Here is a 10,882-nt window from a genome sequence, read left to right as displayed (position 1 = left end):
AGCCATTTTAGCAATGCAACGTTCATGCTGCGTCTGAATCTAAAAATAACAAATACTTCCTGGACCCAGTGGATTTTCTTTCCACCATCTCTCTGTCTCTAACTTGACCTCCCCTCGATTGCCACCCAAGACAGCGTTGCTCAGCTGATGTCATGTAATGAACTTTACATTATTTACTTTGAACTGTAATGAACACGGGACGCTTCGTAGTCCTCGATGGCCATAGTTAGCGTGATGGAACTCGCCTTCTCTCTAATTAGCGCTTCAGTTAGCGCAGTGTTTCTCAAATAGTGGGGCGCGTCAAGGGGGGCGCGTTTGACCTCGGAGAACATGCTTTTTTTATTTTTTTTACTGTCCTAAAATAACGTGCATTTGCACCTCCACTATGTTAGGGGGCGCTCTCATTGGCGTTAGTGGCGCTCTCATTGGCAGTTTGTGCAGGGAGCATTCTCAGGGAGGAAATATGACGAGGCGTATGTAGCTCTTGGCTTCAATGTGACTGCGGTTGCAGACGAGGAAAGATCGATGTGCTTACTGTGTCTAAAAATTTTGGTATCTGACAGCCTGAAGCCAAATAAATTAAGGCGTCGCTTAAAGACATTACACCCCAATCACGCTGATAAGCTGCTTGAGTTGTTTTCAGTGAAAACGTGCCGAATATTGCCCACAATTATGCCGCTTTGTGACTGCTACTTCAGTAAACTAAAATACAGGTCTCTGCTCCACATTGAGCAGGAGCCGAGAGTTGCTGTGTCCTGCTTCAAACCTCGCTTCGAAAAACTGTGCTTTGCAAAAAGTGCTCATTGTAGCCATTAATCCAGACATCATCTTTGATTTAAAAAAAATGGGTTTTTTTGGGTTTAAGGTTTTTTTTTTTTTTTTTTTTTTAATGTGCTCCTGAGATAATGTTGGTGATTAGTGTGAATGCATTATTAGTTATTGATTTTATGTAATTTTATTTTTCAGTTTCGTATGGTTTGACATGGTCAGTCAAAAAGATTTATTGTTAAATTAAGGATTTAATGTTATTTTTGAATTTCAGATGCACTTTAAATCTTTTCAAGGTTTGAAATAAAATTCTTCAGTTTAGCTTTGTGTCACAAAATTGCCAACTTTATCAAAAATAAATAATGCTGCATATTTGTTTGCATTTGTAACAAGCTACCATGGGTACAGAGAACTGAACAACAGACCCAAAAACAAAAGTTGTGGGGGGGCGGGGGGGTTTAGCCTACACTAGATGGTAAGACTTGAAACAGTTGCGTTCCTCAGTGAAGCAAAGACGCACATCACATTTCTCACAGAGAGTGGTCGTCGCGTTGACTTTGCAGTGTTTGCAGCGGCCGCGTTTGTCACATTTCACAGGCCAATGTGCAACTTGGTCAGAGCGAACATCATCTGGAACTCCAAGACGAACCCTTTTGGGCGGTGGTGGTGGTGGTGATGGTGATGAAGATGTGGGATTGAGTGATGGTCGGCCTCTTGATGCCTGCAAAAGAATGAGGCTAGTGGCAACCTCTGCCTGGAAGGGCTTTTGTCGCAGTACATTTTTGACACCAAGTAGTTTACAGTCACGGCGGTAGATCAACCATGCATTAACTAGACCTAACATGATGGTGTGCCAGAACAAGTAGAGGTACCACCTCCGTGACCTCATGTGATACTTGCATCTTGCAATGCATGCATCAAGGAGATCCAGTCCTCCCATGAATGTGTTATATTCCTTCACAATGTGTGGCCTCCTGACCTCCAAAAATGTCTTGTCTGCTTTGCTCCAGCGTCGAGCATTATCTTGAGGCTCAACTGCACAATAGGATGAGATCAGGGTAACAGATTTGTTGTCATACCACTTGACAATGACCAGCCTTTCTTTTTTTTCCACTCTGGCGTCAACAGATCCTCTGCCTCTCTTGGCAAGACTTTTATCATCTTCAAGCTGACACCCAGCTAAGCGATTGCCACGCAGAGTTCCCACAAAGTAGATCTTTCGTTGAAGAAGGTTGAGTACCAGTGGTACTGAAGAAAAAAGATTGTCCGCAAAGACTTTGTAGTTGTGGTCTGATGGGAGAGTTTCACAAAGCTTGACCACAACATCACCTCCCATGCCAAGTAAAGATTTTTTCCCAGTGCCACCTTCATACACTACAAAATCACAGAGGATTCCTGAAGAACAACAGCGACTCCAAATTTTCAGTCCCCAAGGGTGGGGCTTGCCCTTCACATCAGAAGTACTTGATTCACTACTGTCTGACCACATTCACTTGACTCATCACTTTCCCTGTCTTGGCTATTGGGATTTTAAAGAGGGTCATCTGGGTCTTCATCTGAGTTATCGTCACAACCTTCAAAGTCACTGTCATCTCCCAGGATGATCTTGAGTGCATTTTGAAGAGAGTATTTCTTGTTCTTTTGCAGTCTAAAAATTTATTAAAAAATAAAGTACAGAAGACACAATAATTAGATATTTCTTTTTGTGGGATAAGCATAAGATAGCAAAACTGCGTTAGGATTACGTTAAAGTTCCAAAAAAGTGTTTTACTTTCACATTATTTTGTTTCTATATGTTCAGTACAATTTTAATTGAAAAACAGAACATACTTCAACTGAATATAGCAGATACACCAAAATAAATTGGGTGGATTATTACAATTTTTCTTATTGTGACAAATATGTCACATCAAGCTTTTCATTCATATTTTAAGGCTGTAAGCCCAATGTGACATGTATGTCACAGCGATATTTCGATCCCTGGTTTGATATTAGTTTCTTCATTAACTATGGTGAGACCAGGTAGAGGGCACTATAGGACATGTTATCAAAGTAATGGAACTGTCAAATGAGTTTGAAATTACCTGTAGTATCACATAACAGTTCTTTGAAGTTGGCTGTCTCTTTGAAGTTAGCACATCAGCAATACCAGCAAATTGGAGAAGTCACTTCCTGTCACAGTCACATGACTATCACATGGTCTTGATTCCAGGATGTTGCTTATACGTCGCTTAGGGTTTTGATGGGTTAAAGTCAGACTCACTGGGGCGCTTCTCTCTCATTAGCGCTTCTCTCTCATTAGCGCTCCAGTTAGCGTAAGGTTTTTAGCCTTCGAGAGCTAACTATGGCCATCGAGGACTACGAAGCGTCCCGTGGGTGTTTTTAGCATGATAACAAGTAAAGCATTCCAGGAAACGTTCGTTTATTTGACTGTCTGTCGAGCCACAAGCAATTTACTCAGCAGCTAATCGGATGCATTCCACTCTATCGTCCACGGATCGAGCGACAGTATCTACACACATCGACAGTGAGGTCCCTCTTGCCAATCGGAGGCCAGCATGATGCTCGGTAAGCCAATGGCAGAGCAGCTATGAGTATGTTGCGTTCCCAGCTGTGACCGAAATAAGCATCGTTCACTATGGAAACCAGTGTGGTGGTTGCTGTTGCCGTTTCCGAATGAAGCAGTAGAGGTCCCTGTTGGATTAGACTTCGTTGTAGTGAATGTCTTTGCGGGGCTGGAGCAGAGAAAATGATTTCGTATAATGCAGCAGGGTTTTTTTCGTCGTATGGGGGGCAGGAGAATGAGAATGGTGTTAATGCATGAAGATTTTTTCACATTAGGGGGTATTTTCGCCCATGTAAGTTTCGTTCTAGAGGAGTTTCACTGTACTTAAATGTAACTCCGAAAATTGAAAATAATGCATCAAAACAGAAAATCAAGCGAGGAAATCACAAAATAAATTCTACATCCCCCCTACAGAATTTATTTTGTGATTTCCTCGCTTGATTTTCTTCGTGGTTTCATTGAAGTAATAATTAATTTACGTTTTTCGGAGGCGGCCATGAACGCCTCTCGAGTGGAACGGAAGAGAACGCACGGAGACGGACAAAGACGTACAGTACCTGTATTTGTTGAGACTGTGAAAACCAATAAGAAAATGTGCGTTTAAAAAAAAAAAAAACTAAAACCACAACCACAGCTCTCCTTTTTTCAACAAATACAGGTTCGTCTTTGTCCGTCTCCGTGCCTTCTTTTCTTCCGGTCAACTCGAGAGGCGTTCATGACCACCTCTGAAAAACGCATTTTGGCATTTCCTTAATTGTACTGCAGATCCAACAGTATGATCAAATGTCAGTCGTAGTTACTTTTTCCTTTGTTGTGTATTCTCAAATGATTAAATCACAATATAAATTCTGTAGGGGGGGGCTATAGAATTTATTTTGTGATATCCTCGCTTGCTTTTCAGTTTTTATGTATTATTTTCAATTTTTGTAGTTTCATTGAAGTAATCGTTAGTTTACGTTTTTCGGAGGCGGTCTTGAACGCCTCTCGAGTCGAACGGAAGACGGACAAAGACGTACCTGTATTTGTTGAGACTCTTAAAAAATTAACACCACAGCTCTCCTTTTTTCAGAGCTGCAACAAAAACTTATTTCATAAAGCAGCGACACAGTTCACTGAACCAACAGCAAGTTATAACATTGGAAGCATGTCTCCAGGAAGGAGCCATCTTGGAGTCGATGTATTACCGTAATGACCATACACAAGACGCACCGGATTTTAAGGCGCTCGGTGAGCTTTTAAGAAAATTGAAGACTTTTTGGTGTGCCCTATAGTGCGGAAACTATAGTAATTATATTCTCGAGCAGCTGATTTCCACAAATATGTTTAACACAAATACATGTGTCAATTTGTATGCAAGATGTCATTGCCCAGATAAATTGTTTTCAAACTAAGGGGTCTCTCTAATGTTTATTTGATGTCACAGATCTTTGCCTCACTTCCCCACAATTGAACCCGTTCTTTCAAACAGTAAGGCTTCCTTCACAAGAAGTTTTTCCTTTATTCAGTCGCAACAGACATATTTGAGAGGTCTAAGTTGCCAGTAGGTGTGATTGGTTATGATTGCAAATAAGTGACTTTTGCAGCCATGAGCTGAAACCTCGCACCACTGTTGCAGAGCAGATGAGGATTGGGCAGGATGGGAATAGGGAAATAATTGGGTTTAAGTAGGTCAACTTTCAGTGAGATTAAGCCTTATGTTATCGCTCGATTTTGGATTGTGTAATGGGGGCACGATAGTCGACTAGTTAGCATGTCTGCCTCACAGTGAAGAGGTGCAGTGTTCGATTCTGGCTCAGGCCTTCCTGTGTGGACATTGCCTGTTCTCCCCGTGTCTGCGTGGGTTTTCTCCGGGTACTCCAGTTTCCTCCCCTGCATATAATGCAAAGTGGGCTTGGTGCGTGGGAATTTCCCATTGTGATAAATCCGTATTTTAAGTAGGACTCCTGATACTGTCTGGTAAATGTAGCCAGCTTCTTTTTCTTGGAAGTTGTAGGCTCCTCTTCTGTCTCCTGGCTGGGCCTTTTCCCCTTCCCAAAGAAACTTTCCAAAGCCGTTTGTTTTTTTGTTTTTTTTTTACTCATTTTGCTAGCTCCCGGGCTTCATTTTCGCCGTAACCTATCACGTGACTGAGAAGCGCGCCAGTGACACGGTGCGTTGAGTGAATGCTGGCACGTTTGGTTGCCGCTGCTCACCCGCAATTTTTATTGTTCTTGATCTTGATTGTAAAGTGACCTGGAGTGTTTTGAAAGGCGCTTCTAAATAAAATGTACCGTATTTTCCGCACTAAAAGGCGCACTGGATTATGAGGAGCACCTTCAATGAATGGTCTATTTTTAAATTTTTTTTCATATATTGGACGCACTGAATTATAAGACGCAATCTACAATGCATCCACTAGATGGAGCTACACTCCTTCCTTTCGACTCGAGAGGTGTTCATGACCTCCCCCGAAAACCGTAAATTAAGGATTACAGTACTTCAATGAAATTACGAAAAATTAAAAATAATGCATAAAAACAGAAAATCAATCGAGGAAATCACAAAATAAATTCTATAGGGCGCACCGGATTTTAATGCGCGCAGTGAGCTTTTAAGAAAATGGAAGACTTTTTTGTGCGCCCTATAGTGCGGAAAATACGGTATTATTATTACTGTAGACGGATGCAACAGGGAATCCGGTATTTTTTCAAAATAAGGCCAAACAAAAAAGAGTGTGTGTTTCCGGTAACATGAAATTTCAGCATAGGGTCAGTAGGTCGGACAAAGTTTTTTTTTTTTTTTCTTTCCATCAAAAATTTAAACAAAATCACCATAAAACAAGAAGACATTCAACCCGCCGCTCCGTGGCCGGCACGGCCGCCACCTATTTAGTTTTCTCCCCGCTCCGGACTCGGGGGGCCGGGGCGCGCCGCCGTCTCCACCGCCGTCCTCCTCCGCCCCCGGTTTTTACTCGGCCCGTGGTGTTCATCAAATAGTTTGCTGAATTTTTTCGATACATCAATGGATGCTATTTTCTTAACATTACGGTGCGAGCATGCGACTGTCTGTAACACAGAAAACGCGGTTTTAACTGTCGTCGGAGATCGCGGCCGCCGCCATGTTTCAATGTTGTTGACAGACGACAGGGCAAACAACGCACGCGCTCAACGTGAATATCGCGAAAGTTTGCACCGATGTAAACCCTCTACACAAAAATGTAGAGGGTTGTTTGAAAAAAATGCCGACCGTAAAGTTTTTTTTCGACGTAGAAGTTCTCGGTCGGTCGGGTTGCCGGAAACAGACTACTTTTTTTTTCTACGCCTAAGACATCTTTCAGATTCCGAAATTTTAAAAAAAGGAGGTTGTGTAAAATTCTTTGTTCTTTCTGTGCGTTCCGGTACCAAATGACCCACAGACCGGTACCGGTCCACGGCCCGGGGGTTGGAGACCGCTGGTCTTGATCACTACGTTTTTGTAACTTGACACATGCAAAAATGAACACCACTTTAAAGGTGCAATGTAGAAATCGTCACTGGAGCATTATTTCCGGTCTTTGCACTCTAAGGTTGATGGGACTAAAGCAGTGGTTCTCAAATAGTGGGGCGCACTTTATTTTGATTTTTTTTTTTTTTTACTGTCCTAGAATAAAGTGCAATTGCACCTCAACTACATTAGGGGGCAGTGGCGCTCACCTTGGCAGAGTGTGCAGGGAGCATTCGCTCGGTGTTTTGTTCGCACTGAGCATGCGCGCTTTGCACACGGCACAGAGTATGAGTCTGAATTGTAGACACGAAGTCGACAGACGAAGAGAGAGAGACGGAGAAAACAGGTCTACCGAAAGCGAAGATGAGTAAATATGACGAAGTGTATATAGTGCTTGGCTTCACTGTGACTATGGTGGGAGGAAAGACATCGGACAGCATGAAGCCAAATGAATTAAGGCGTCACTTAAAGACATTACACCCCAATCTCGTTGATAAAAGAGTTTTTTTCAGAGAAAACGTGCCGAATATTGATTATTAGTTATTGATTTTATGTAATTTTATCTTTCAGTGTCGTATGGTTTGACATGGTCAGTCAAAAAATGTTTATAGTTAAATTAAGGAATTAATTTTCCTTTTGAATTTCAGATGCACTTTAACTCTTTTCTGTTACAGTTAATAACGCTATTCTTTGTTGTAAGTTGGTCCATATTTCCTTTTTTATTCTCTTATACGTTAATAAGGATAGAGTGTTATGCAGAGGTGTACTTACAACAATTTTATAGACAAATAATACTACAGGTATTTATAGTCACGAAGGGGGGTGCGATATGTTTTCTTCTTCTTGCGGGGGCATGACAGAAAATAATTGAGAGCCACTGGACTAAAGGAACCCAGGTCGTCGTCGTCTTTTATTCTCCTGTAAAGATCACCAGAGTATAGGTATCTGCCACTTGATTTATTTTGGGTGCATCAGTATGTTGACAGTGGCCTTGTACATATCTGTTTTTATGGAATGTGAAAGGCTATGGCAGGATGCCCAACAAGTGATAATTTAGTGCTCCATCTTGAAAGGATCACATTGTCTGTCTCTACATTTACCAGAAAACAGCTGGAATGTCAAATGCAATAGCATTTGCTCAACTTTGTTTCATCATGACTTCATTACTACTTGAGTACTTAAATCTAAATCATTTCTCCTGCTTGAAGGTTTTGGACTCACGGTATGCCTCACACCCAATCACATACACATGAATGAAAAATATGGCTGCTGTATGTATTAAATCAACTGTTTTCTCTCTGCAGATTAATCTTCGAGAGAGAGGGACTGCGGTCGCTCTTTCGAGGACTTGGACCCAACCTTGTGGGTGTGGCACCTTCGAGGTATGATCACTCCTTAGGACAATTTAGCTCTGTGCTATTCCAAGGCTTATATGCAGCCAAAATGGGAGAAGGTACCGTATTTTCACGACCATTCGGCGCACCGTATTGTTGGGCGCAGTCTCAGTAACGGGTGCTATTTCTGTATTTGACACATACACAAAACGCACTGTATTATTGGGCGCAGCTAGGCATGGTAAAACATACGCCAGCTTAAACATACGGCATGCATGCACGCACGCTAAAAACACATTAGCTTGAAGCATACGGTAGCATGCATGCACGCTAAAACATACCAGGTATGTTAACTTAAAGCATACGGTAGCAGCTAAGACATACGGACACACGCTAAAAACATGTTTTTAAAAAGGCAACGGAAGCAAAACTGAGTTCGATTGTACTTTATTTAGCCATTTTACAACGTACTCACGCGACTGGTACCTGCTAGGGGCGTGCCTTTAGCGTCCTCGTACACGCCTACCCTTCACTCATTGGCGACTGATACCTGCTAGGGGCGTGCCTTTAGCGTCCTCTTACACGCCCACCCTTCACTCATTGGCTACTGGTACCTGCTAGGGACGTACCTTTAGCGTCCTCTTACACGCCCACCCTTCACTCATTGGCGGACTTCCGCATGCCTGTCGTCACTCACGCCCGCCTTTTCTCTGTATAAAAAGCGTGTCGGCCAGAGGTGCTCTCAGTTAGGCTTTGGAACTCAGCGCATACACTAGACCAGGGGTGTCAAACTCATTTCACATGGTGGGCCACATACGGCCTGAGTAGATGTCAAGTGGGCCGGACCATTAAAATGATACCATACTTTGCTATAAATAACCAAAACAATATGTCTTTCCTTTGTTTTGGTATAAAGAAGCACAAGATATGAGAAAATATAACAAAGGTAGGACTATTTGCTCCAAAATGAGACGAGTAAAAGACCTGGTGGCTTTCTTTCCACTCACTCACTGTCTCGAACTCGACCTCCCCTCGATCACCACACAAGACAGCGTTGGTCAGCTGATGTCGTGCTTCGAACTTTTGAAGCCAGCCACAGGACGCTTCGAAGTATTCAATGCCCATAGTTAGCGTTATGGAACTCGCTTTCTCTCTTCTTCGCGGTCCAGTTTGCAAAAAGTTTTTAGCACGATAACAGTCAAGCCATTTCAGGAAACGTTCATTTACTGGACTGTCCGTCGAGCCGCAAGCAATTCACTCTGAGCATGGAAATAGCCCGAATCGGACTGAGCAAGAATCGCTTCCTCGTTTTTCAAAGTCTCGTAGATTTGAGTCTTCCAGACTCCAAGCGTCTCCTGAATGTTTCGTACTTCGTAACTCACTTCGTTTAAAGAGATACACTTCATTTTCTCTTCCGCGGCCATTACCGCTCCTCTTTGTTTGGATGCCATGCTCTAATAAAGGATGTAAAAATGTTCGCAATTCCAGTAAAACTCACTGCAACAAAGAGTCGCTTGCATGTCGCCGTTTTGGATCCAATGACAGAAAATAGCGATGGGGATACATCTATTTCGTTACTAAGTTACTTGAGTTAGTGCTACTCCGGGCTTCCGTATCGTCTCCCCCTCCCTCCTTGTGCTATGCGACTTCAAGTAACTGCGCCACCTGGCGTTTAAATGTCTGTATTACAAGTCCAAATGAAATGAATGCAATAATTTACATCGAACCTTAATTGTGTACTGTACCAACCTTCGGCGGGCCGGATTAAAAAGACCAACGGGCCGGATCCGGCCCGCGGGCCGTAGTTTGCCCATGTCTGCACTAGACGCTCCGCATTATAAGGCGTCCTGTCCATTTTGGAGAAAATTTAAGACTTTCAGTGGCGTCTTATAGTCGTGAAAATGCCGTACTCCTTTATGGTTGAAATTACTGGCTTAGCCTTGTGGCAGGAGATTGGGACAAAGCAGCTGTAGGAAGTTTAAACGTGACCTTATCGTTACTTTCACGCAAGATGTTCTCAGGAGCTACCAAAAATGACCATATCCAATGTTTAGGCTTTTTCTTCTCAACAATTTTTGATTACACTACAAAGACAAGATATTTCGTGTTCAAACTTATCAACTCTATTGTTTTTGGCAAATAATCATTCTGGCTGCAACACATTCCAAAAAATGTTGGACAGGTGGCCAATAAGACTGAGAAAGTTCAGGAATGCTCATCAAACACCTGTTTGCAAGAGGTGAGCAAGCTAACTGGGAGGTGGGTGCCATGATTGAGGATAAAAGCCAACGTACAATTGCGAGGAATAGAGGGATTTCATCATCAAATTGTTTTTAGAACTTGTGGATTTCGTATTTGCTTGTGAATGACTGAGCAATTCGGAGAAGCTCCTTTTTCGAGCCAATCATGGCACACATCTGTTCCCAGTTAGCCCTTTCATCTTTGGGATGTTCCAAATTGTTTTTTAATGAGCATTCCTCAATTTTCTCAGTCTGTTTTGCTACCTGTCCCACCCAGCTTTTTGGAAGGTGTTGCAGCCATGACATTCTAAGTTAATGATTATTTGCTAAAAGCAATCAAGTTCTTATCAGTTTGAAGTTTAAAAATCTTGTCTTTTGTCGTGTATTCCAGGGGCCCCCAACCTTTTTTGCCCCACGGACCGGTTTATGTCAGACAATATTTTCAGGGACCGGCATTTAAGGTGTGACGGAAATAATACAATAAAATAATATGGTATGAGCTGCATGAAAAC

The 10,882-nt window shown here is 42.4% G+C and overlaps 2 protein-coding genes across 2 annotated transcripts in view; one reads left to right on the top strand and one right to left on the bottom strand.

The window, feature by feature from the left end:
- Positions 1–10,882, top strand: part of LOC109527156 (solute carrier family 25 member 36-A-like) — a 28,831-nt gene that overhangs the window by 7,637 nt on the left and 10,312 nt on the right. The window contains exon 3 of the mRNA XM_019888893.1: positions 8,101–8,178. Coding sequence (XP_019744452.1) covers positions 8,101–8,178 — 78 coding nt within the window. The remainder of the gene's footprint in view (positions 1–8,100; positions 8,179–10,882) is intronic.
- LOC109527157 (piggyBac transposable element-derived protein 2-like) lies at positions 1,093–2,193 on the bottom strand. Its single transcript, XM_019888894.1, has one exon. It carries the CDS (start codon positions 2,102–2,104, stop codon positions 1,232–1,234), a length of 873 nt encoding a protein of 290 aa, XP_019744453.1. The 5' UTR covers positions 2,105–2,193; the 3' UTR covers positions 1,093–1,231.

This window comes from Hippocampus comes, unplaced genomic scaffold (assembly GCF_001891065.2).
Source record: "Hippocampus comes isolate QL1 unplaced genomic scaffold, H_comes_QL1_v1.1 scaffold228, whole genome shotgun sequence".
Lineage (NCBI taxonomy): Eukaryota > Metazoa > Chordata > Actinopteri > Syngnathiformes > Syngnathidae > Hippocampus > Hippocampus comes.
Note: the sequence above shows the minus strand (reverse complement) of the source record. Positions and strands in the feature narration are given on the sequence as shown.

Bases quoted from the DNA above. Each gene is read 5' to 3' on its own strand.
- LOC109527157 (XM_019888894.1), bottom strand. From the start codon at position 2,104: ATGGGAGGTGATGTTGTGGTCAAGCTTTGTGAAACTCTCCCATCAGAC.